Source organism: Trachinotus anak, unplaced genomic scaffold (genome assembly GCF_046630095.1).
Source record: "Trachinotus anak isolate AG129_WGS33_773 ecotype Australia unplaced genomic scaffold, CSIRO_AGI_Tana_v1 ptg000005l, whole genome shotgun sequence".
Classification (NCBI taxonomy): Eukaryota; Metazoa; Chordata; class Actinopteri; order Carangiformes; family Carangidae; genus Trachinotus; species Trachinotus anak.
The window spans coordinates 24,988,265-25,011,278 of NW_027273856.1; the positions used below are offsets into that span (position 1 = coordinate 24,988,265).

The window sequence follows — 23,014 nt, forward strand, 5'->3', positions numbered from 1 at the left end:
CTGGGGTCAAAGAAGAAATGCTAATCTTCCTGAGTATTTTGTTGGATGCTTGATGGTTACGTTAATTTCTTGGCACTGCTTTTGGTTTCGTTTGCTGTACAACTCCTACAGAAAAAACTAATACAAGAAATTAGGAATGTTCTTCTTCTTAACAGACACAAAAGTTATTTTGCTTTGTGCTCTGACTACTTATATGGTGGAAATTCCATTGAGGAGGACTCGTCAGTGCCGATATAAATTACAGTCCTTTGTGATTCGCCTGCACACACGGTAGAGTTGTAGTTTCACAATATTGAGTGATGGAACATTGAGAAAGGGCTGTAAAACATTAAACAAGGGTGGAGTTGAAAGAAAGATGAATCAGATGATGACTGAAGGGTTTCTGGTCTTTGGAAGAACAGTTTTTAGGGTAGTTTCCATGTCTGTGTATCTGCTAGAATTAGAGCCTTGACTGTGGTGGATGTGTGAGGCAAAGCTTGACTCAATTTGGTTTAAAAAATGGGAGATATATCTTTTTTCTGAGTTTCGTGAGTTAGAAAATGGTTTCAAGTCTTTTGGACACACTGTGGTCCAATCTGTACTTAGTTTGGTTTTGAAACAAGGCACACAAGGCAAAGTACTTCCCTGATGTCAGGCAACAAAAGCATTGCTAGTAGCTACTTAGCATGACAAACAACCCCTAGAAATGCACTCGCTGCAATATAACATATAGAGTGCAATAATGAGAGCAGCATCAATCGTCACATCTGACTGGAAAAAAATTCAATAAGCGTATTTCCAAGCAGTGTGGATGTTTTCTTGTTATTTGACCCAAACAAATTGTGTTCCTTACCAAATACTTGCTCCATAAAATATTCACTATGCAGCAGTTGCATCCAGGGATCTTGTGACACACACTAACATTTCTGCCTCTGCTCCAATACAATGAAGATAAATGGAATTTAATTTGCGGTATTTGCAGCCTAAAAAATATAAAAATATACCATACAAGATATATAGCAGCAATGTCTCTCAGAGGCAAAAGTGTTTGAATTGGATTTGAAGAATTTGAAATAAGGGCATTGGCCAGGGTCATCCACAGTTTGAATCCAGAGGACCTTTCCTGTCGCCTCTATTACATAAAGGCAAAAGTACATTCCCAAAAAGGGAGATGTGTGGAGGGGTCACTTCGCTCAAATTGCAAAGAACAACTTCTCATTTCACCCATGGGTTCCCATTAGTCAGTGTCTGGATAATCCATAGAAAATGCCATGAACAGTGTTTGGCAAACCGATCCTTCAAAAGTAGCTTATTTCCCCTGTGTGAATATTTTTATGACTGAAATATGCTGACTCACTTTCTGGTAAGTGTTCACATAAAAATGATTTTGCAATAACCCCTATTTTAAACAAAGTGCACTTCACTCTCTCTCAGTTGACTTTTTTAAACAGTGGGAAGTTCTTCAAATCTGTAGTCTCAGGACCCGGTCCAGTCATGTGGTCTTTCAGAGAGAATTCCTCGTTCATTTCAGGATAGGAATGTAAAAGAGAATACTGCAAGAGACAACAAAGACCATTCATATTTGTACCAATCGTATAATTTATTTAAATATATTTCATTTTTAAATATATATATGTATTTAACACCATTTGATAAATGCCAGTCACTTTAATTTAAGGTAGATAGGTGGATTCCTCCTATGCTTTGTTTTACAATATGTACATGTTTCTCCTGGTGTAAATGGTCATGGCCTATATTATGTACAGTGGAACCTTGTGACACTTCAAATATATAAATATAGACTGTACCACATTCTACCAAGATCCACAGGAGGTCTGTGACTTACAACCGGCTCTTCCTTTTAAACATGTCTTGCAAAGATGCAGAGTAATGTTCATGCAGTTAATAATTTAATCACAGTTCTTTCTCAGTGTGAGCACGAGTAGGTGAAACTATGCCGTGACTGCCAGCCCGGGGGTCTGTGAGAGCGTTTTGTCTGCGTAATAGGTAGTGCAGTAGTTGAAGGGATGGGCCAAACCCAAAACACTTAGACAGAGCAAACCGATCACAGATGGCAAGTCATTCTGAAAATAGTACATTTGGATTTTGCTCTTTTCTTAAAGAAATGAACAAAATAAAAATATGCAATCCCTTTTCTTTTTTTTTTTTTTTTTTTTTTAGCAACATCCTTTTTGGATGCCGGCAGGGAAGAAATGTCTCCGTGATTGTTTCTCGCGGCCACTTGTTTCTTATCCTTCTCCACTCTTCAGTTTCACCATCTATGTCTTGGTCTGGTTTAGTTGCCTGGTTGCTCCCTTGTGGTGACAGCTAACCATCGAGGCCCAGCCAGAGCGATGAGTGGCAATAATCCACGCCTTAGCAGAACAGACCTCACTGAAGGACAATACTGTGCCTAATATCAGTCGGGGATGGTCAGAGTAATATTTATGCTTCCATCTTACTGTCCAAGGCACTTTTTTCCCTCAAGTGTTTTTTTTTCTTCTGGAAAACTTGTGTTTGGCTTCAACCTGCAATATAGAGGAAGTGGAATTCAGCATTGTCTCCAACTTGGCAGCATCTGACAAATTATTTCCTCCCCAAAAAGGATCACGAACAATAAATCAAGAAACTTGATTTGCCTCAGATCTGCTCTCGCTCACTGTGCTGCTGCTAGGGCCTGTGTAAATCAAACAGAAGGTGCACCACCCCTGTCAACAGCTGCCTCAGAAAACTGTAAAAAGTAAAAGTAGCAATACTACACCATGATAATACTCCAATTACAACTACAAGTCCATTCAAAATTTTACTTAAGTAAAAGTACGTAGGTAATATTAGCAAAATAGAATTAATGTAGTACAAATTATGTAAAAGACCTCTTTTGGAGTATTATGATATATATTATTTTGGGTTAAAAGTGTAAACGTGAAAGTATTTTTTTTTTTACTTCAGTAAATGAACTGAATACTTCCTCTGCCACTGCCACCTTGTCCCATGAAACTTTGAAATGTGAATTATTTAACAGTTCACACAATGTCATGTGCGCCGGTGTAGCTAAACCAACAAGCACAACACACCGGCACCCCTATGTACACATCTTTTCTTCAATAGCATAACATATTTATGTTTGAATTAGGGTTGAATATATGCAAGTACCTTGTGTGTGCTACCCCTCTGTGCACTGCAGGCTGCCGGCTAGCCGCGTGAGAAGCCGCGCACATCTTTTGAAGTCTGAGAAGAGAAGACGAGAGAGACAGTGAGCTGTTGCTTTTCACACAGCGTGTTGACACTGGATAAACCATGAGTCATTCCTCATGGTGTAAGAGGGCATGTGTAATTGCAGCTTACATGCAGGTATCGTGCAGTCTCTGGTGTGGTGGTAGACTCTGTACACTTGCTTCCTGCACTTGGGACTAAAGTAGAGCGGACCTGAGGGAAAAAAAATGAGGATAGGCGTTAAGGAACGTTTCCCGCTCTGGGGCCACCTGCACTAACATCTGTTTTACAGCCATTATCTAAGACAATCATTCACGTTTCTTGCGTTTCTGACCTCCTCAGCCATTCTATCCCAGAACATGTGGTCTCCTTGACTTTCTCAATACCTGACACAAAAACACAGTCGCTGGCAGCGATACCTTACCTGTTATATGTTTGAGGAATTTCTCCTTCTTTCTGAGGTCTCTGGGGAATACAACTGCGCAAAGAGAAAATAGGAAAGGAGTTTCAGGTTTAACACTCTGAACCAATAGCAAAGACATGCATTTTTATTGCAAGCCCTAATAACTTTCATTTTCTCAGAGAGCATCCATCATATTAGCTACAGCAGGATTTGTTTTTCTAAATGAAAACCTGAATAAACTATTGCATCCCAGTGCAAGCAGATACCTGCTACAACTAATGATGAAAATGAATGCTGCCAGGAAATCACTGAAGGATCAGCTCGCCTAGATTTAAAAAATAAAAATAAAAAAATGTCACACAACTCTGGTAACATCTAATCATGTGGGTAGTTTGTGCCATGCCTCTATTTGCTCTGAGATGCCACTTCAGGCAAGTGAGGAAATGTTCTTGGTCATTTGTGTGCAACAGCCCTTTAACTCTATACCGTGTGACTTCCATCAGCCTACAATATATAAAACATGTTCCAGTGGACCACATCCTTCATTACACAGCATCCTCTTGGGATCCAACATAAGGGTCCCGCCCAGGCACTCACCGACAGACTGATCTCCTCGGTCTGTTTTCAAGTTGCGTAAATCCTTTGGCTCCACCGGAGACGTCTTCACCCGTGATGTTGACGGCGCTTCCGTTTTCGCGCTGTGTCGAACCCGGCTCTCCTCCACATGTTTCACGATCTCTATCATCCGCCTCAGGTCCTGTTGCTCGTCCTTGCCAGCCGTGGCCGTGGCCGTGGCCGTGGCCGGCGCCGCCGAGGGCGCGCTTTCGCTACAGTGGCCGGTAAGCGTGCACATCAGCAGCACCAGTCCCATAGTTAAGTGCCTGCGCAGTCCGTTCATATCTCCCATAGAATGAGGTGGGGGGGGGCGGGGGAGGTGAACCTCTTCAACGCCTCCGGAGAAAAGTTAAACCTGACACCTGCAGAAAAACCAAAAAAATCGAGGAAAAACGTCAAATCAAAGTGTTTCTCATATAATTTACTTTTACATGATCCAGAGTTTCACTGCACCCGCTGAGAGCGCAGTGGGAAGCGTTGTAACTGCTGACTGATGCCGTTAAAACCATAATAAACACTGAGATCAGACTTTGACTGTGGGCCACCAAGCTCTGCAAATGGGTTTCTTACGATCTTGCTTCATCATTGACTTAGGAAAAAAACAAAAAAAAAAACATTTGGACTCATTTGGTAAGTGCACACACAGAACACGGAGTTTCAATTGATGCAGTTTGCGCACTTTGTGCAACAGCTCCAAAGTTACTTATTCGTCCTGTGGTGCGTCCCGCATTATATTCTTTGATAATGGAAAGATTTGCCACTTTTTGATTAAACCAAGGCTACAGCCGTTTTGACCACACCATCAGCGTAAGCACAGGTTGGCAGTGAGCTAAAGTGCCTTGGCGACCTATATGTGGCTTAGTTGCGTTTAATATGCATATCAGTTTCTTTCGCGAGAGACACATGCAGGTCATTTACACTAGATCACAGCCGTGCAAGTCGGTCTCAGAACATCTGCAACAAGACATCTGTAAGAACAAATGATGTTTCACATGATCAAAGTGAAAGATACTTCAGCGCTGGATGACAAGTTTATAAAATGTTATTACCTTCAGGCCTAGATAGGCTCGTCAAATGCTGAATGCTGACGGCTGGTGCGTCCAACAAGGATGAAAATGGAAATAAAGAACTGTGCGCAACTTTGGTTTAGGTTGCTGCTTCTGTCCGGTCCCGAGATATGACTTCTTAAAGTCTGCTCTTATTGCAAGGGTGGGAAAAAAAACCCCCAAAAACCAAAGCTTCTGAAGTCATATGAGTATTCGCTGAGCATCTGTGGTCACATCCTCTGAACACCGGTCGACTGCGGGGAGCGAGTGGACGAAGGGCTGTTCCTCGCCGCGGGTAGCAGACCAGTCTCCCTGAAGTAAAGCTCACTTTTTATTCTGTCTCGCAGACGTGGTGACCTGTCCCTTGTGAGTTACTCCGCCGTGTCTGTGATAAAAATAACGCGCATTATTGGCGCTCCAGAGGCGGAAAGTCCACTTGAGTTGACTGACCTTCACTTGAACGCTGTGTGAAGTTTTCTGCGCCCCCCTCCTTTCCGTTTCTCCATTTATCTGTGCGATACGCGGTTACAGGAAGCCTTCCTTTCCTACTAATACTTCCACTGAAATTTCCAATCAGCCCAGTATAGAGCGCTGATACCAGCATCTTAGTGGAAACACTCCCTTATCCTTTTTGTGATTCTCATAACCCCATTTAGTGCCATTGCGCGCTTTATGTCCGTCGTGGGGATTGAAACACAATTACGCGCCGTTTAAGGATGATTCTTTGAAAATTAATTAGGCACGGGTTTCAAACTTATTGCTCTGTAGTTTATGGTCAGAACATCCGACTGCACAGCATAGTTAAGATTTTCTCCCCACTGGAGATGACTCTGCTCTAGCACACTGTGGTTGGCACAGCTTTCTTTAAGTCAGGGCGTGCAATTGGCTCCCACGCCCGCCCCTTTTCGCCATTATCTGATCAATGCTAGCTATTTTTTTTTGTAACGACTTGTACTGGTGTGTGTTTTCGCCGCACGGCTGAGTAAAGCTGCCTCACCCTTGTGACCATGCGTAAAGTCAAACATTGGTGCTGAAAGGACAGCGCGCACTGTCACCCAGCTCCAGACCTCTTCTCTGAACATGTGATCTTTACCTGCTCACTTTAGTGGTAATTATTTATTTATTTATTTTTTTTTGTAGATCAGACAGGATGGATTTCGCTTTTGTTTTGGAAGAGTAATGAGTAATCCGCTGTAAAGCTGCGTGCATTGGAAAGCTCATTCCCAAGGCACAGCAAATGTGAGACTTCACGTGATTTCTGATGTTTGCTGCTCCGTTATGAGCGGAAACTAGTTCAGTTAGCTACCAGAAAAGAGAAACTGATTGGTCAGCTTGCTGAGCAGGGAGATGCAGTGGGTTGTGAGAAAGGGGATGGGTTGGTGGTGGGCGCCCTCCACCCCCCGTTTGACAATCCAGGTTCTCAGGCCATTTATAATGGACGTCCGCCCTCATGAAGGGAGAAAATACATCTGGAGCACATCCTGACCTCTGACATCGAATCGAATGTTTTTTTCCGACATAAAACAATAAAGTTTATCATTGTCAGTAAGATTCCTCTGTACTGCAATGCCCACCCACTCATTATGATGTAACAGCTGTAAAACTTGCAACCAACTCCAGTGTAGGCCTAGTGTAGACTATTTAGCCATCCTAGTTATTGATATAAGAATTTACCTCAGAAGAATACATTTTATTTATTATGCTATTATGCTGTAAACTGAAAATAATCTGTCATTCATCAAATATTAAGATATCAAATAAATATTAGGGTGAATAAACATTTCAGAATGCACTGATGTACTCAATAGCAAAAGGCAGCAGTTTCAGCAGGGGGCGTAATTCTGCAGTGACCGCTCATCAAAATCATCCAAATGCTGCTCCTGTTTTCACAGCCTTATGCTCTTCGCTGTCGAGGTGCAGGGTTTCTTTCTGCCCCCAAGCGTTAAGAAGAAGTCAGCAGGCTGCAGGCGTTTTCCTGTTGTGCCCCCGTACCCCTGGAACAGCCTCCCTGCTGAGAGCAGCCTGTCAGATCCAAACTTAAAACTCATCTTAATGCCTTAACTCTAAGTTATTGGTTTATTCCTTGGTTGCTTCAGGCTTTGTACCTGTTATCTTTCTTCTGCCAGCGGGTTGGCCTCAGTCTCCATGAATCCATTAAACATACAGTATAGTCCATGATGTCATGCCTATAAACCCTCTGATAACCACTGCTTCTGCTTGTTTATTCCCTCAAGCACACGAGCATCCTTCTCTCTCCTTCTACATGTGGATATGAACGTGGTGCTTGGTTTTGCCTCTTGCATGTTAATGTAGTCTGTCCTTTTCAGGTCTTAAAGTCCTCCTAGATCATATTTCTCATCAATGTTTACAATCCATAATGTTGTCATCCTGATTCTCCATATTCTAAATCTACTGTGTTGCTCTATTTTGTACACAACACATGACATCTTTTGCATGTCTGCCCATCCTGGAAGAGGGATCGCTCCTCTGTTGCTCTTCTTGAGGTTTCTTCCGTTTTTTCCAGATAAAAGTTTTTTTGGGGGAGTTTTTCCTCGTCCAGTTTGAGGGGGTTGTAATGCTGTAAAGATTTTTAAGCCTCTTGAGGCAAATTTGCGATTTGTGATATTGGGCTATATAAATAAAATTTGACTTGACTTGACGCTTGTCCACAATAACATACACTTAGCCAGCATTTTGGCTTGATTTGAAATCTTTCCATATAGATGGAGAAGGAAAGTGCCAAAAAGGGAAACAAGCATACTCAATTTACACCACAAAGTGCAGTCAAGGGCCCATGTCTGCTGGATCACCTCAGACCTTGTAACTCTTTCTAAAGCAGATATGAAACATTTTAGGTGAAAAATGAGTATAATAACTTGTAAAGAAGTCAGGAGCGCTTTAGATTGATAATTATACAGCTTAGGCTTTATTTGATAGCTACATAATACAGTAACTTCCCTGTGTGACAAGTTATTTTTCTTGCAGAAGTACCCTGAAGGTTTGAACACAAAGGCACAACACAACATTTTAATTCACTTTAGAGAATCGCTGTAAAAGTGGAAGTAAATTGAAAAAAAAAAAAAGAAAAGAAAAAATAAATCTTTGACTGGGCTTATTGGTCTGGCAAGCAGGTGACTGAAGGCAGGAGGATAGCTGTTTTAACTGTGTACCTTGGCACTTGATGAATAGGCACATAACCTTGTTTAACCCAGTTCCTATTTTTCATGCAGTTTTATGACCTTTCTAAACTTTGGTACAGTCACGTGTGAAACTATGTTGTCCACTATGTGTAAGTCAGTGATTCATGTTCATATGATTTTTGAATAAACCACATGTGGTGAACCACACAGATGCAGTGAGGTGGTCACTGGTTTCAACACACTGATTGTCTCATTCTCCCTTTCCTCCTGAACTCTTAGTGATATTTTTCTTCTGAAAGATATTTTAATTAATTGATTAGAGTAGGATGTGGTTGTCTTCCCATGAACGTGCCTCTTTCTTCCTGAGTTTCTTGTTCATGTTCAAAACTTCACTTCCTCAAGGTGTTATTCAAGGGCAATGTTTCAACTTTGTCAAAGAGTGAACTCTTCCCTGATTTTGGCCGAAGGCAAAATAATCCACTTCTTTGATCAAGGATGTTTGAAATATTTTCATCTGTGAGGGTCAGATAAACTGACACCACTGATGGCTTAAACTGACTGATAAAATCCTGGACTAGAAACAACAGATTTGAAATAGTGTGAAAACAGGAGATGCGTACTTTCATGAAAGGAACTGGTGTTTCACAAAAACAGAGCGGATGAACATCTGCAGTGAAAGTCCAGCATGGAAACTATTCTCTTCCCTTTTCTTTCATAGACATAAACTGAAGTATCTACCACATTTAAGTTCCACCCAAAATGACCTATCACTGTCATGTTGCTGGTATCCATGCAACACTTTCTCGCCATGTGTTTCTGGTTAAAGAAAATCCTCCTAATAGGTAAAATAGATCCTTTCCGAATGCTCTAGATTCTCGTTCTTATCATTTTATCTTTTATGGATTCTTCATCTCTTCCTCCTCTTAGTCTTTCAGCAGTTGGTTGGCTTTTACTTTGCAATAACATAAACTAAATATAGATTGTAAATTGTCCTGCAGTTTAGTCAGTCAGCATGTGTTGAATGTGGACATTTTAGCCACACTTGAAAACACAGAGCTTATAGCTGGATACAGCTTTGGTGGAGGGGTATGGTGTGTGGTGAAAACAGGAAGGGAGTTTGACAGCCTAATGAATTTCCCGAGTTGGGGAGATTATGTATTGTCTTCACCACTTAGTGGTAATTTCATTACCACTAACTACGACAAAAAACATTTGTTAACCACCCAAAACAAGACCTTTTCATCAACAAATACAGACTAAACAAAAATGTGAAAGATGAACAAATGTTTTTAATGCAAAGTATCATTCAACAACCTGCATGCATCTGTGGGAGCGCACACACAACTATCGGCCCTTTTCCACCACATGGTAGCAGCGCAACTATACTTGACTTGTGTATTTTATTTTGATTACTTTAGACTACTGATTGGTCAGAGAGAATTGTCGCAATTCCTATTAAGACCAGACATCCTGAACAAACCTGTCATTTTTGAAAAGGCTACTGTACTGTACTCATTGTAGCCTGTTTAGTATTTGCAAGTATGGCAAATAAAAAAAACCCCAAACTTAAGTTACTACAGATCTTTCAAGGACCACAAAAGCAAGAGTGGTTAAAACAGAAAGATGGATATTGTATAACCATTTTGATGCTATATGGCGAGCAATAGGAGGCCAGATGGACTTGACACAACCACAGGTTTGTTGGTCCCAGAGTATGTTAATTTTTTTTTTTTCCTCTAAAATGTTAACTCCATATTCTGCTCCACATTCTTTGTTTTCTTTCTGCCTGTTGGAAATCTCACTTTTAACGACCATGACTATTTTAATTTGTACAATCGACTTGTCACAGATAACCTTAGCTAGTGCTATTGTAGTGCTATGTGCTGTTTAGTTTTTGTTTTTTTTAGAGTTGACGTTGCCATTTTGAGATGTGTTGCAGTAGTTTGTCTAATTAACAAGTTATTAGCAAAATCGCTCTGTTCAAGATTCTTCTTTGATACATGAGGAGGGTTCACTGACCTCTATGATGCTCTGTTGGTACAAAATCAGCAACCAGTTTGTATGACAGGAGAAAAAACTTCAACTCCATCCTGTAGTCTGTGAGTCTGTTTTCTGCACTAAGATTAAGAATGTCTGGTAACTGAAAATAATGTAGTGTACTTGTACAACAATGCTTCAACTGAAAAGGAAATAGTCTCCACTGAGGGCTAGTAGGATCCAAATGGAGACGACAAAAACGGGATAATAGAAAAAGGTATATTTAATGACAGAAACTCCAAAATACCAGGCAGGAACACAAAAACTGAAAATCCAAGAACCCAGGAAACACTGAAGCACGACAAACAGGAAACACAAGGGCAAACTGGAGAAACTGGAGTTCACAGGAATTCACATGATGACAACTGACGGACTGACAAAGAGGAAGACAGAGAAGGGAGGCAAGGGTAATTGAACACAGATGGAACACCTTAGAGCGAGGCAATTAACAGGAAACAACCCAAAAGTATTCAATAGAGTTCAATACATATGAATGGAAAAATAGAACACAATATTTTTGTTTAATACAATTTACAGTATGTGTTCAATACACATGACAGTGAAGACAAAATTAATATTTAGCTGTTCAAGTGGTGCATCAGACCCACATTCCACTCTTTGTCATAGTCTTCTCCATGACTGCTGTTCTGCTGTCAGCCATCCATTGTCAAGAAATGGTTTTAAGAGCTAGTTCTGCATGGGATAGGGATGGGAGTCTCCCAGGACGTAGTAGCCAATATTCACCCCAACCCAAATGTTCCTGGTGTAAGCTAGAAAGTGGTTGCCACAGTTGGCCACCACCATGTGGACAGTTTCAAAACCCAAGCATCATGCAAGCTCTCACGCAGTCCTGCAAACATGTTCCGACGTCTGGAAAACACACTTCTTTCTAACACCACACCCCCAGATTTTTTTCATTCTTAACCAGTGCTCCCTAAGAACTGTAAACAAACTCAGATGTGTAAAATCGGTGGAGTTCCTCTTTACTGATCGTGAGAGTGCAAAGAGAAAAATAAAAAGAAAAAATCCTAAAATCATAAGCAGCAGGTAGTTCAGGAACACAGAGGATCAGTGTGTTTTGGAGCAAGCAGAATGCATGAGTGCCCAGATGAGTAAGATGGATCATGGACAACAGTGATTATAAAACAAATATGTGGCTACAAATAGGCTTCTGCACGTGCCTTAATTACAGCAAAGCTCATTTTTATTATTTCCTTAACGTGAACGAAGAGTCTGCAGGCTCAGCTAGACAAGCACACTAAACATGCATTATGACCACTGAAGAGAGAAGTAATTTCATATTGCTTGTGCTTATTGAGCAGCTTTTACAGGAATGAATGAGTAGCTTTCAAAAATGTCACATCATCCTCCTCAATGAATGGAGCGGTAAACAGGGTGGGAAATCTTGACTCTTGGCTGAAACAAAAATTCAGACTGGGAATTTGACTCCATCCCAGGCACATGTGGACTGGCCACAGACTGTCAAAATATCCAGAAAGTTTTTTGCTGGCTCTGTCAGTGTCTTTACCTGCTCATTTGTGCAACAGTGGTCCCAGCGGGAAGGTCCAGCTCGACTCCAGCTTGACATTTCAAGTTTAGAAAGAAAACAAAATTTCGTTAAACTTTTGTTATTTTCATAAAACAAGCTTCAGATTTAATATTTAATATTCAATATTTAGATATGATATTTAATTATTTTCAGAGCTTAAGAGTAAAACTCTGTAACTCTGTTACAGACAAATTGGGTCAAATACATGTAGTCAGCAAATGTAACACAATTTTAATCTTGTTTTCTCTAAGAGAACGTTGGTCTCTTCATCCACTGATGCAAACTTAAATCTAGACTTTAAATATCATCATCCCATTGGCACACCACTGTTCAATGACATCTTTGCTTTCCCTGCTGATTGTGTCTGTTGTTTGTGCTTGTTGTTCTTTGATGGTGTCAGAACTGATGAGCTGAACATCAGATTCAGTGGTGGCAGAAAGGATGGGTTCAACCTCAAATTCAAACGTTTTTGTGTTATGACATGTAAACTTAAGAATCTGCTTAGTTGAGCAGAGACAGCTGATATCTCTGTAGATGACCTTTCCTGATGTGAGCGTGATCATCCGATGGAGGAACATTGTCGAAGGAACCACTGGGAGTTGTTTTGGCATCTTCTGTACAGTTTGGTCCACAGTTTCCTCGTCAATGTAGAACGGTCTGGGCATTCAATAGACACTCATACACTTGGTTGGCATTTGGAGAGTTTTTTCCTTCACTGACTAATCTGTCTGCTGTCTCTATAAAAGCCTGCCCCTCTGGAGCACCTTTTCTGTGTCCTGGTTCAAAGCTCCATGTTTCTTTCTTAAAGCCCTTCTTGAACAACCCTGTTCTAAACGTATAGAAGTCGCCCTCTCTGGAGAACAAGGAGTACAAGGTCCATCGCTAAAAAAATGAACCAAAGTTACTGATGGATAATGAGTTTTCACATTATCTAGCACAGGGGATAGGTGTGTCCATATAGCAAATGGACTTTTCTCATTTAATGCTGAGATGGTTGTGAAGCACAAATATTTGTTTATATAAACAAAATTGTTCCAAAAAAAGTTGCACAGTACTCTTTTAATTAAAATGTGTAAACAAACCATTAATTATGTAGTGTAGTTATGAGATATATCACCTTGGAATCAGTCTATCTATTACTTTGTAATTACTCTCTATAGAATAATTATAGACTCTTGGACCAATGCAATCATATAACCATGCACCTGGATATGTGTGGGTCAGGGTCTGGTTCAGGACTTTGTGGTAATGTTGTCTCTACAAGTTGCTGCCTTCTTGTTCTGCACCTTCACTGTGCTTCCCTTAAATACCACTCCAATATGCTTATACCTTTGCTCCCTTTCATCCAGATTTACCACTCTGTTTGTCTGCCCTGCATGTTTCCTTTTGTGTCACCTATTTCTGTCTTTTTGCAAATTTTCTGTGCTCTGTACAGGGTCAGCTTCTTGCTGTACCCTGTATTGCTGTTGCCTTTCTGCTGCTGACAGCTTTATCTACATAGAATAGAAATGATTCAAATTCCTTAACCTTTACATTAACTGACCCAGAATCTACAATAAATGTAGAAAAATGCAAAATGCTTAAATATAATTGGGAACATTTGATTCTGCTACTCATTGTCAACTCTGACAGTGATAGAGTTGACATTTTCCACCACCTTGTTCCTCAATATGCTAACCTCAAACTAGCTACCACGTGGCATGGATAAAACCAGAATTTTATGGATTTTAACCATATTTAAATTTTTTTTAATTGACGAGGAATTCACTGCAATATCACAATAACAGATTTGGCAAATAATTAATCTACTGTTGGTGTATCCCAAATATTTTGACAACCATGACATACCTCTTGCCTATCTTAGGTTTCTCACCAGAGGAAGTGACATTACTGGGTACAGGTCACATGCTTATTATCAAAACTCTTTGCAAACTTTTATGGAGTTACGGACAGACAGATGTACAAACAACCAGAAAAAAATATGCCTCTGGCATAAAAAGGCAGAATCATGTCAATCAATCAACATGGAGCTAGAAACGCAAAGAGAAGGCAATACAAGCGCAGCTGCACAGATGAAAATAGCGACAAGATGGAAGACGGTTGCTTGCCCACTATACTGAGCTCCCTCTGAAAAGTGGTACTTGAGGTGGTAGCTGAGGGCATGCAGGACCTAAAATCAGAAATGAAGAAACAATTGTTGCAGATCCAACTCAGTTTTAAAGAAGACATGAAAGTGTGGCTGGACAATTTAACAAACCTAAATCAATCAGCCACCTGCCAGATACAGGTTGCCAAATATCTGGGAGAGGTGGAGAGAAACATGGTGGGGAAGGAGCAGCGAAACATTGGAGTCAAAGACACTCATCAAGCTGAAGGATGTTCCCCACACAATAACATATGGGTTTATGCACCCCAGGAAACATAGAGGATTCGAGGAAAACATGACACAATCAGAACTGGAGGACATTATAGACCTGGGTCAGGAGAAGGTCTCAGGAAATTTAAGAATAGACAGACCACTGGCCCCACTGCCACCTGCTGGCGCTTCACCCGGCTCACCGGTGGTTAGGTTCTTATAATTCACTGTTAAGGAGAAAATCCTTCATGCTACTTGGAAGAATAGGCAATTCATCCAAGTACATAGAGCAGCACTTGGAAAAGGAAGCTAACATTGTATTACCAGAAGAATTGTGGCTTCAAGTATGGGAAACCCAGTGTATTTCCTCTAACTCTTTGTTTTGGATTTTTGCTGGAAAGAATTTGATCTGTTGCTTTATTACCATCAGTCACAAATCCAAATTAAGTGGGTTCCACCATTCTCTCTGAAATGAGTGTGGATTGGTTTCAGCAGAACATGCACATATTTTATGGTTTTGTCCATATGTTGAGCCTTTTTGGAAAGGAGTGGGGCATTTAGTCTCAGACATCAAGACATTCTGGACTTGAATTCTGTTTTCCCTTTCACCTTTCGAATTTTCACCTTGGAAATATTCCAAAAGGTCTCAGTAAACGGGACACATGCCTTTTTAAGATTTTTAAAAACAAATTACAAAGTGCTGGCTACATAGAAACCCTCCTACCATTGCCCTCTTTATCAATATAATCATAATCTATTCAGTGGAGCATTTAACATGGTTAAAAAAATATGGAAAACAGGGGCTGGAAGCACATCTACACTTACTTCCTCATTGAGAAATTCTGAAGGCCTTGACCCACCACTGGAGTGCTTGTTTGACAGGTAAAAGAGTAGAGCAAATCAAGATGGTTAGTGAAGGAAACTCAACCAAGAGTTTGAGCCTCAGTCAGACCCAGACTCAGGAGTTTGTAGAGGAGTGAGGAGTTTGTTGTGAAAACCGAAGAATAGAAAACATATCAGAATGGTAAGCGCAGTAATTGGTTTATGTTGTTTGTTAGCTTGTAACTGGCAGTGGCTGACACAGTGTTAGTGGCTGTGGTAATCCAAACTCTCACTCTCTGTACTGACAAGGTTTTGGTGACCAGTGAAACAGCAGTGTCTCTCAAGCTGGTTAGCATAAGAGGAAACATTGGAGAGATTCAGTTACATGTTTGAGCCTCATACAGACCCAGACTCAGATGAGAAGTCTGTTGTGCAAAATCTACCAGACATATCAGAACAATTAGCACAGTTATCATCTTTTATTTATTTATGTTTTTTGTTAGTTTGCAGCTGGCAGTGGCTGACACAGTGTTAGTGGATATGCTAATGTAAACTCTTGCTCTCTGTACTGACAAGGTTTTGGGGGATTAGTTCCTTAGGTTATATGACATATGAATCCCTGGCTATCTGAATCTGTTTTTAGGTGACTGTCATTGGTTTAGCGCAGCTCCAAGGTGGAAATATGCAGTCATGGCATTGACTGAGGTGAAGACGAAAAGGTCTGTGCCAGTTTAGTCAAAGGTCAGCAAGAACTAGAACAGGTCAGTTGGCACTTCAATATTTTAAGTCCTATACAGACATGAAAAAATATGTGTTCATCTGCCAAGAGATTTAATGTTGTACGGAACAAATGTTTAACAGCCTCGTACTTCCACACAAGTGTTTTCAATTACTGTCTGTGCAGGCATGTACATACTGTGCTTGACTGACAGCTCCCAGAGAGATAGGGTGGACATAGGAGCTTTGGTAAGGGCAAGTGCACCCCCAGGGATTTTTGGCCCCCCAGAGATATCACATCGGGCCCCACCACCACAGGCCTTGGCAACCCTGAAAATATATCACTGTGTAGACATGCATACAATATTCTGCATACAGTGGGATTCATGGTTTCACGCAAGACTGATAAGCTCTATGAGAAACGTGATAATGGCCATCTTTTGCAGTTTGAACGTAATTTTAATAGTAAAATTCTTGAAAGGAAAATTCTTGAAACATTAATGAACAACTTAAAATAAATATAACTATATACAAAATATACATTAACATCTTCCCTCACAATAAAATGTATGTATGCTGTACTGTACTTGACATCACGATATTATCATAGACATCTGGACTGATTTGGATAAGCATCAAGAACTACAATGCAATACATACTGTTGTACTTCTTCACTAACATGTGCATTTGGCATTCCCCGTTTGACTGCAGCATATGTGGTTGATATGTACTTCACATATGTGTTTCCTGATGAAAAAATAGACTACTTTTTTTCCCTCATAAATTTGTGAATTAAATCTCAGAGAGTCTGAATTTTTTGTCTCTGAATATTACCTCCCTGCCCTAGCTCCATACTTTTCATTTTTACCTACAATGGCCCTTATACACCATCACAGTAAATTCAGTCAGTCTCAAAAAAAGAGAAAAGTAATAATCTATGAATGGGCTTAAAAGACAAAAGAAGTTTTTTATCTTCATAATTGTCAGTATTCTTGCTCTGGCAAGCAGGTGACTGAAGACAGAAAAATAACTGTTTTAACAGTGTAATTTGGCACTTTGCTTGATATTCAGTTCAGTGGGTTGTCCTCATTCTGGCTGCTGCTGTAAATGTTTTAGAAATCTCTTCTGCACATCATCCTTATCCACATGTCTTGTTCACTCTGAAAACTTTGACCATAGCAGGAATTATGACACTATGAATAACCTTGTTTAACCCAGTTCCTATCCTCATGCAGTTTTATGACCTTTCTAAACTTTGGCACAGTCACGTGTGAAACTATGTTGTCCACTATATGTAAGTCAATGATTCATGTTCATATGATTTTTGAATAAACCACATGTGGTGAACCACACAGATGCAGTGAGGTGGTCACTGGTTTCAACACACTGATTGTCTCATTCTCCCTTTCCTCCTGAACTCTTAGTGATATTTTTCTTCTGAAAGATATTTTAATTAATTGATTAGAGTAGGATGTGGTTGTCTTCCCATGAACGTGCCTCTTTCTTCCTGAGTTTCTTGTTCATGTTCAAAACTTCACTTCCTTAAGGTGTTACTCAAGGGCAATGTTTCAACTTTGTCAAAGAGTGAACTCTTCCCTGATTTTGGCCACAGCAAAAATAATCCACTTCTTTAATCGAGGATGTTTAAAATTTTTTCATCTGTTAGGGTCAGATAAACTGACACCACTGATGGCTTAAACTGACTGATAAAATCCTGGACTAGAAACAGATTTTGAAATTGTGTGGAACTGGTGTTTCACAAAAACAGAGCAGGATGAACATCTGCAGTGAAAGTCCATCACATAAACTATTCTCTTCCCTTTTCTTCATATAGGCATAAACTGAAGTATCTACTACACTTATGCCGCCCAAATTACTTATCACTGTCCAGCTGCTGGTGTCCAGGCAACACTTTCTCTCCATGTGTTTCTGGTTAAAGAAAATCCTCCTAATAGATAAAATAGATCCTTTTGAATGCTTCAGATTCTTGTTCTCTTCATTTTATCTTTCACAGCCTCCTTATCTCTTTCCCCTCTTAGTCTTTCAGCAGGTGGTTGGCTTTTACTTTGCTCTAAATTAACCCAGGTGAAGACCTTCTGCAGGTCATGTTGTCAGTTTAGCAGTGCACTTCAGTAATATGTTGGACCTATGATCAATGGCTAAAACATGCTATTGGAGAGAGTTTGTAGAGAGTTACATCTTTCATATGAGGGAAGAGAGCTGAGCCCAGACTGATGGAGAACTGATCGTCAAGGGCAGGGGTCGGCAACCTGTGGCTTTGGAGCCGTATGTGGCTCTTCTGCTGTGGCTCCATGTAGCTTTGACAAAAAAAATGACACGGAAATAAATAACTTTATTTATTTATTTATTTTCACAGTGGACAATCATTCAAAGGGAACACCTCTTATTTTGGAGTTCGAGGTAACACTGTGACACTGAAAAAAAAAATGTTATAATATTTCGTCAACTGAAATATGCGTCACATCCTACTACATCTACAGCCCAGTGCCTGTCCCTGCAGGTGGCTAGTCTTGAGTTTCCGGAAAATAGAGTGTTTAATTCTGCGTGGTCAGATTCATTTCCTTTCACTACCAATGATGCTGGCTTGCCTGTATGCTTGATATGTGGCGAGAAATTAGCAAACAACAAAAAATGTAACGTTGAAGGACATTTCCAGATCAAGCACCCAGCATTTGCTGAAAAGTACCTAGCTGGAAATGAGTGAAAAAGAGCAAACTCAACAACTCCTAGTTTTGTGGCAGCTGGGGAGATAGTATGGCATGGAACATACATGTTGTCACAGATGGAAAATACATGAAAGAATCGTTCATTAAAATCTGTTCTTGGATTTCTAAAACGCATGGAAATAAATCATAAATGCAACATAAACTATTGTTTTTTGTATATACAGTTACTATATAGAAAAAAATGGCTCTTTTGATAGTAAAGGTTGCCAACCCCTGATCAAAGGCAATGTAAGATCACTGGACAATAAAATGGACAAGCTATCAGCCCTTGTCACATGATGCCTGGAATCACTTTGCTAATGCTTTAAATAAATATTAAAAGGTTAATTGGGGAATGAGGAACAGATGGGGAGAGACCAGGTAAATGCAGGACTGATGAGAAATGGCGACAGATGTGTGGATGGGCGGGGCAGACAGGTAAATGGAAACCAGGAGAAAATTCTGAGGACACCTGGTGGGTGAATAGAGGAAGGCAGGTCTGGGGTGATGAGGGAGAATCATGGCCTGGAAGTATTGGAAAGAGGTAGGACACATGCGCCAGGGGCAGACCATGACAGGACCGTTTCCAGTGTTAATCCAGCATGTTGTTATGCCTCCAGTTTAGTTGTTAAATAAAATCATAGTCAAAGGTCAGCAAGAGCAATAACAGGTCAGTTGGAACTTTAATATCTCAAGTCCTGTACAGTCATAAAAATGTGTGTTCATCTTCCAATTTGAGAGCGATTTAATATAGTATTGAACAAATTATTAACAGCCTCGTACTTCCACACAAGTGTTTTCAATTACTGTGGCCGATCAGACCCCTCACCATGTCTGTGAAGGCATGTACACACTGAGCTTGACTGACAGCTCCCAGAGAGATAGGAAGGATATAGGAGCTCAGGTAAAGGTCAACTTGTTTGTATTTTGACCATCTGTAAGACTGCACAACAAAGTAGACAACACAGTAAAGCTATTTGCCAAGTCTACATGATCTGAACATATTTCACACACACACACACACACACACACACACTCACACTGAGTGTGTGAGGGAAAGATGTGTACATTACACACACTATAAATCATTTTACTTTGATGTGGAAAGCAGTCAACGGGGATGTGGTGGGCAGACTTTTGGCCAGTATTACTTAAGCACATGTTCTGCATTAAAAACACATCATCAAGACACAGTATGGATTAATTACCAAACTACATCTGCTTGCACTTGATTGTGATTTTACAATTAAAATAAATAATCTTACATATAAATGATTCTGATGCTGCGATGACTGATGATCTTAAGTTTTGAGTGGTAGTTTTTTATTCTCATGACATTGACATGACATTTAAAGTTGTGGTATTCTCATTTGCTCATTTAGCTATGAACTGGTAGTTATAAAATCGTGCAAATACTTATTTGTGAATATTATCCATGGTCTTAGACACATACATTTTTCTGTATAAACATAAATTTTTATGAGAAAAGGATTTGCTATTTTTCATGTGGGACAATAATATAATTAAACCTCAAGTACCAGATTTTTTGGCAGGGAAAACTAGCTGAATGCTATTTTCTAACATGCTAGCAAACATTTTCCTATTTTCACAAGCCGCAACTATACTGTGCCACATGGAAACTTCCTGACCAAATAGTTCCACATATATAAATGCCACTTGTTATTAGGATTTCTGTTTTGACAAAGATTTTGTTATTGATACCATCATAGCTTGCTGTCAATAGAATCATACACAAAACCCTAAATGAACTGGTGGTTTCAGTGTTGCACAACAAAATATTTTGTGGTAAACGGTCATTATCACCACAAATACTGAATACAGGGAATTGGAAGTACACATAAAAATAAGTTAAACACAAATTAACTGGATATGCACATGTCTGCAGTTTCCCTTATTGTTTTTGTTTTTTATACACACTCCTCCTCATGCCCTCCTGATTATTCCATAAATGTAAACATTTTTCTCCATGTAAGATACACGTGTTCTTTAAAGTTCTTTAATATGTCTTTAATAGTTTGTGTCCTTAGAAAAACCCAGCCTGCCTGTTATGTTTCTGTGGTTGAGGGGTGATGGGCTGTGATCATCACCAATGCTGCCATCTCCATCTGGCTGCAAACCTTATACTTCCACCAGAAAAACATATGCTCTGTGCTGTTGGAAGGGCAATTTAGGTCAAGTCCTGCAAACATAACCGTTTTTCATTTTCAGCAGCTCCGTTTGTGACTCTTGCTTGTAGGGGCAGAGACACACAGAAAACACAGAAAATGTGTAACTAGACCATCTTGAGATGGGATCACAACACCTGCAATGCAAGCCAACATGTTGAAGTTCTGGCCCATGAGTATTCAGTAGTTATTACTACATTATTACATGAGTAATCAGTGCTCATGGGTTGGACATATTTGAACTTGGCCTTCATTTTCATCTCAACTACAAACCTGTAAAGTTTTTGACTGTATCTTGCACGGTTGTGACAGTATTGTTGTAACAAAATCTGTCCACACACACACAGGCATACTGTATAAACACCTGCCTAAGTAAGTAAAACTGCTTTTGTGGTAGTTCTCCCTGCAGCGGCTGTCTCCAGGACCACATTTGGCCAGGAAGTGTGGGTGTGTGTGGGTGTGTGTGGGTGTTTGTGTGTGCACCGATCTGAGTCAATTCAGTGGGATTTGGGTACAAATAAATTATTTCACTTAAAATATGGATTTTTATTCATAGTATTAATTTATTTTGCATGAAAAATATGTCTACCCAGCTGGCAGACAAAAAATTGTAACCATTGCAACATTTCAAAAATAACCCAATTCTGTTGGGAAACTGCAGACCTGGCAACCCTGCCACTACAGTAGGTGTCTCCAGGACCGCATTTTGCCATGATGACACAAACACACACAAACTCATAAGATGAAAACAACATGAGCCATGCTGTTGCAGTTGGTAATAATTAAATCCACAAAGTTGAGAGTAACATGGAGTGAGCATGATTAATGAATTTGTAAGTGCATCATGGGAACTATTATTTCCTCTGCATCATAATGGACTAGATTACGGCTCAGGAATGGACAGAGTGAAAGAACCATGGCTGTGTTCGGAACCACCTACTAACGTGCTGCCTACTTCATACTGCCTACTACTCATTGAGTATATACTGTATACTACCCACTAAATTAACACATTTGTATGCCATTACCAAGCTGTGTTCACACTGAAGTATACAGCCAGTATCCCTGAATGCATTTCACACGAACCAGCAGCAACAGCTAGTGACAACTGGCGGGGATTTGAGAGAAGGCTGAAAACTGCTACAATATTTGCTACTAACACTGTTTCGTAGGTCACTTTTAAAAGTTTGAACATTTTTTCAGACGAGAATATAACCGTATAGACTTACATATATATGTATGTATGTATATATATATATATATATATATATATATATATATATATATATGTTTCAACCCCCCTGAACTGTTGTTTTTACCCTTTTTTTGGGGGGGGGGGGGTTCAAGCCTTAATCAAAGGGGTCAGACCCCCCAAATCCCCCCCGTAATTCGAACCCTGTTACATGACTTAAGTAATTTGTCACCCTGTCACAACTGAAGGTAAAAATTTGAATAAATGAATATAGAAACATAACAGATGCAAAAGGGTTAAGAGCCTTTGAAAGTGGGTTTCACAGCAAACATTTTATTCTTCTTCTTGGGTGAGCAAGACAAGCACAGGTGTGATTAATAACATTTATGAAGCTTTCATTCCATTGCAATAGCTCATTTAACCCTGCCAGGAATCCCTGAGACTTATTAAGTTCAATTAATCGCACTTACGATTAATGTTATTAGATACACCTGTCAGCCTTCCTCTTATTACAGGCCTATTATTTGGGCAGAGTTTGTGACTCATCTGGTTAGTGTTCAAAATAATCAATGGGACAGACAAATAGATTTGAAAATTATGGTTGAAAGCAAATATTTGATGATGCTATTTGTGCATTAGTGTAATAAAAAATAAAATAAATAGGAAAAAAAAAAAAACAGACACGCAGCTCTTTCATAGGTTACTGAGAATATCAGTCCAGGATGTGATGTGACTGGGTAAGCAAGAATAATCTGTCACTAGCCACATAATGTGGGTTTACATCCACCTGTTTTATCTGCATTTTCAATCTGTGCATAAATCAACTGCAGTGGAAATGCTGGAAATTCCAAAAAATCTAAAGTTTTTACTCTTGGCTGTGATGGAAAAGTACTGATAAATGGCAATTGCGACAAAGTGTAGTGGAAGCAATAAATGACCATGACTTGTGTATTGTGACTAAAATGTACACTGAAGAGACCAAAAATAGCTGCAGATCAAAGTTACCAGTTACCAAAAAAAACTAAGAATACA

The 23,014-nt window shown here is 39.8% G+C and overlaps 1 protein-coding gene across 1 annotated transcript; it reads right to left on the minus strand.

Annotated features, from left to right (window-relative positions):
- Window positions 1-2,131: 2,131 nt before the first annotated feature.
- alkal2a (ALK and LTK ligand 2a) lies at window positions 2,132-6,096 on the minus strand. The gene is made up of 6 exons (XM_071479271.1): window positions 5,260-6,096; window positions 4,193-4,572; window positions 3,617-3,670; window positions 3,325-3,405; window positions 3,133-3,207; window positions 2,132-2,507 (listed from the first exon to the last, which is right to left on the minus strand). Exons 2-5 carry the CDS (start codon window positions 4,500-4,502, stop codon window positions 3,143-3,145), a joined length of 510 nt encoding a protein of 169 aa, XP_071335372.1. The 5' UTR covers window positions 4,503-4,572; window positions 5,260-6,096; the 3' UTR covers window positions 2,132-2,507; window positions 3,133-3,142.
- Between the last annotated feature and the right edge of the window lie 16,918 nt (window positions 6,097-23,014).

Bases quoted from the DNA above. Each gene is read 5' to 3' on its own strand.
- alkal2a (XM_071479271.1), bottom strand. From the start codon at position 4,502: ATGGGAGATATGAACGGACTGCGCAGGCACTTAACTATGGGACTGGTG. The intron at 3,671-4,192 runs GTGAGTGCCTGG...CTCTTTGCGCAG, and splicing joins CCGAGGAGATCAGTCTGTCG to TTGTATTCCCCAGAGACCTC. The intron at 3,406-3,616 runs GTAAGGTATCGC...TTTTTCCCTCAG, and splicing joins ATTCCTCAAACATATAACAG to GTCCGCTCTACTTTAGTCCC.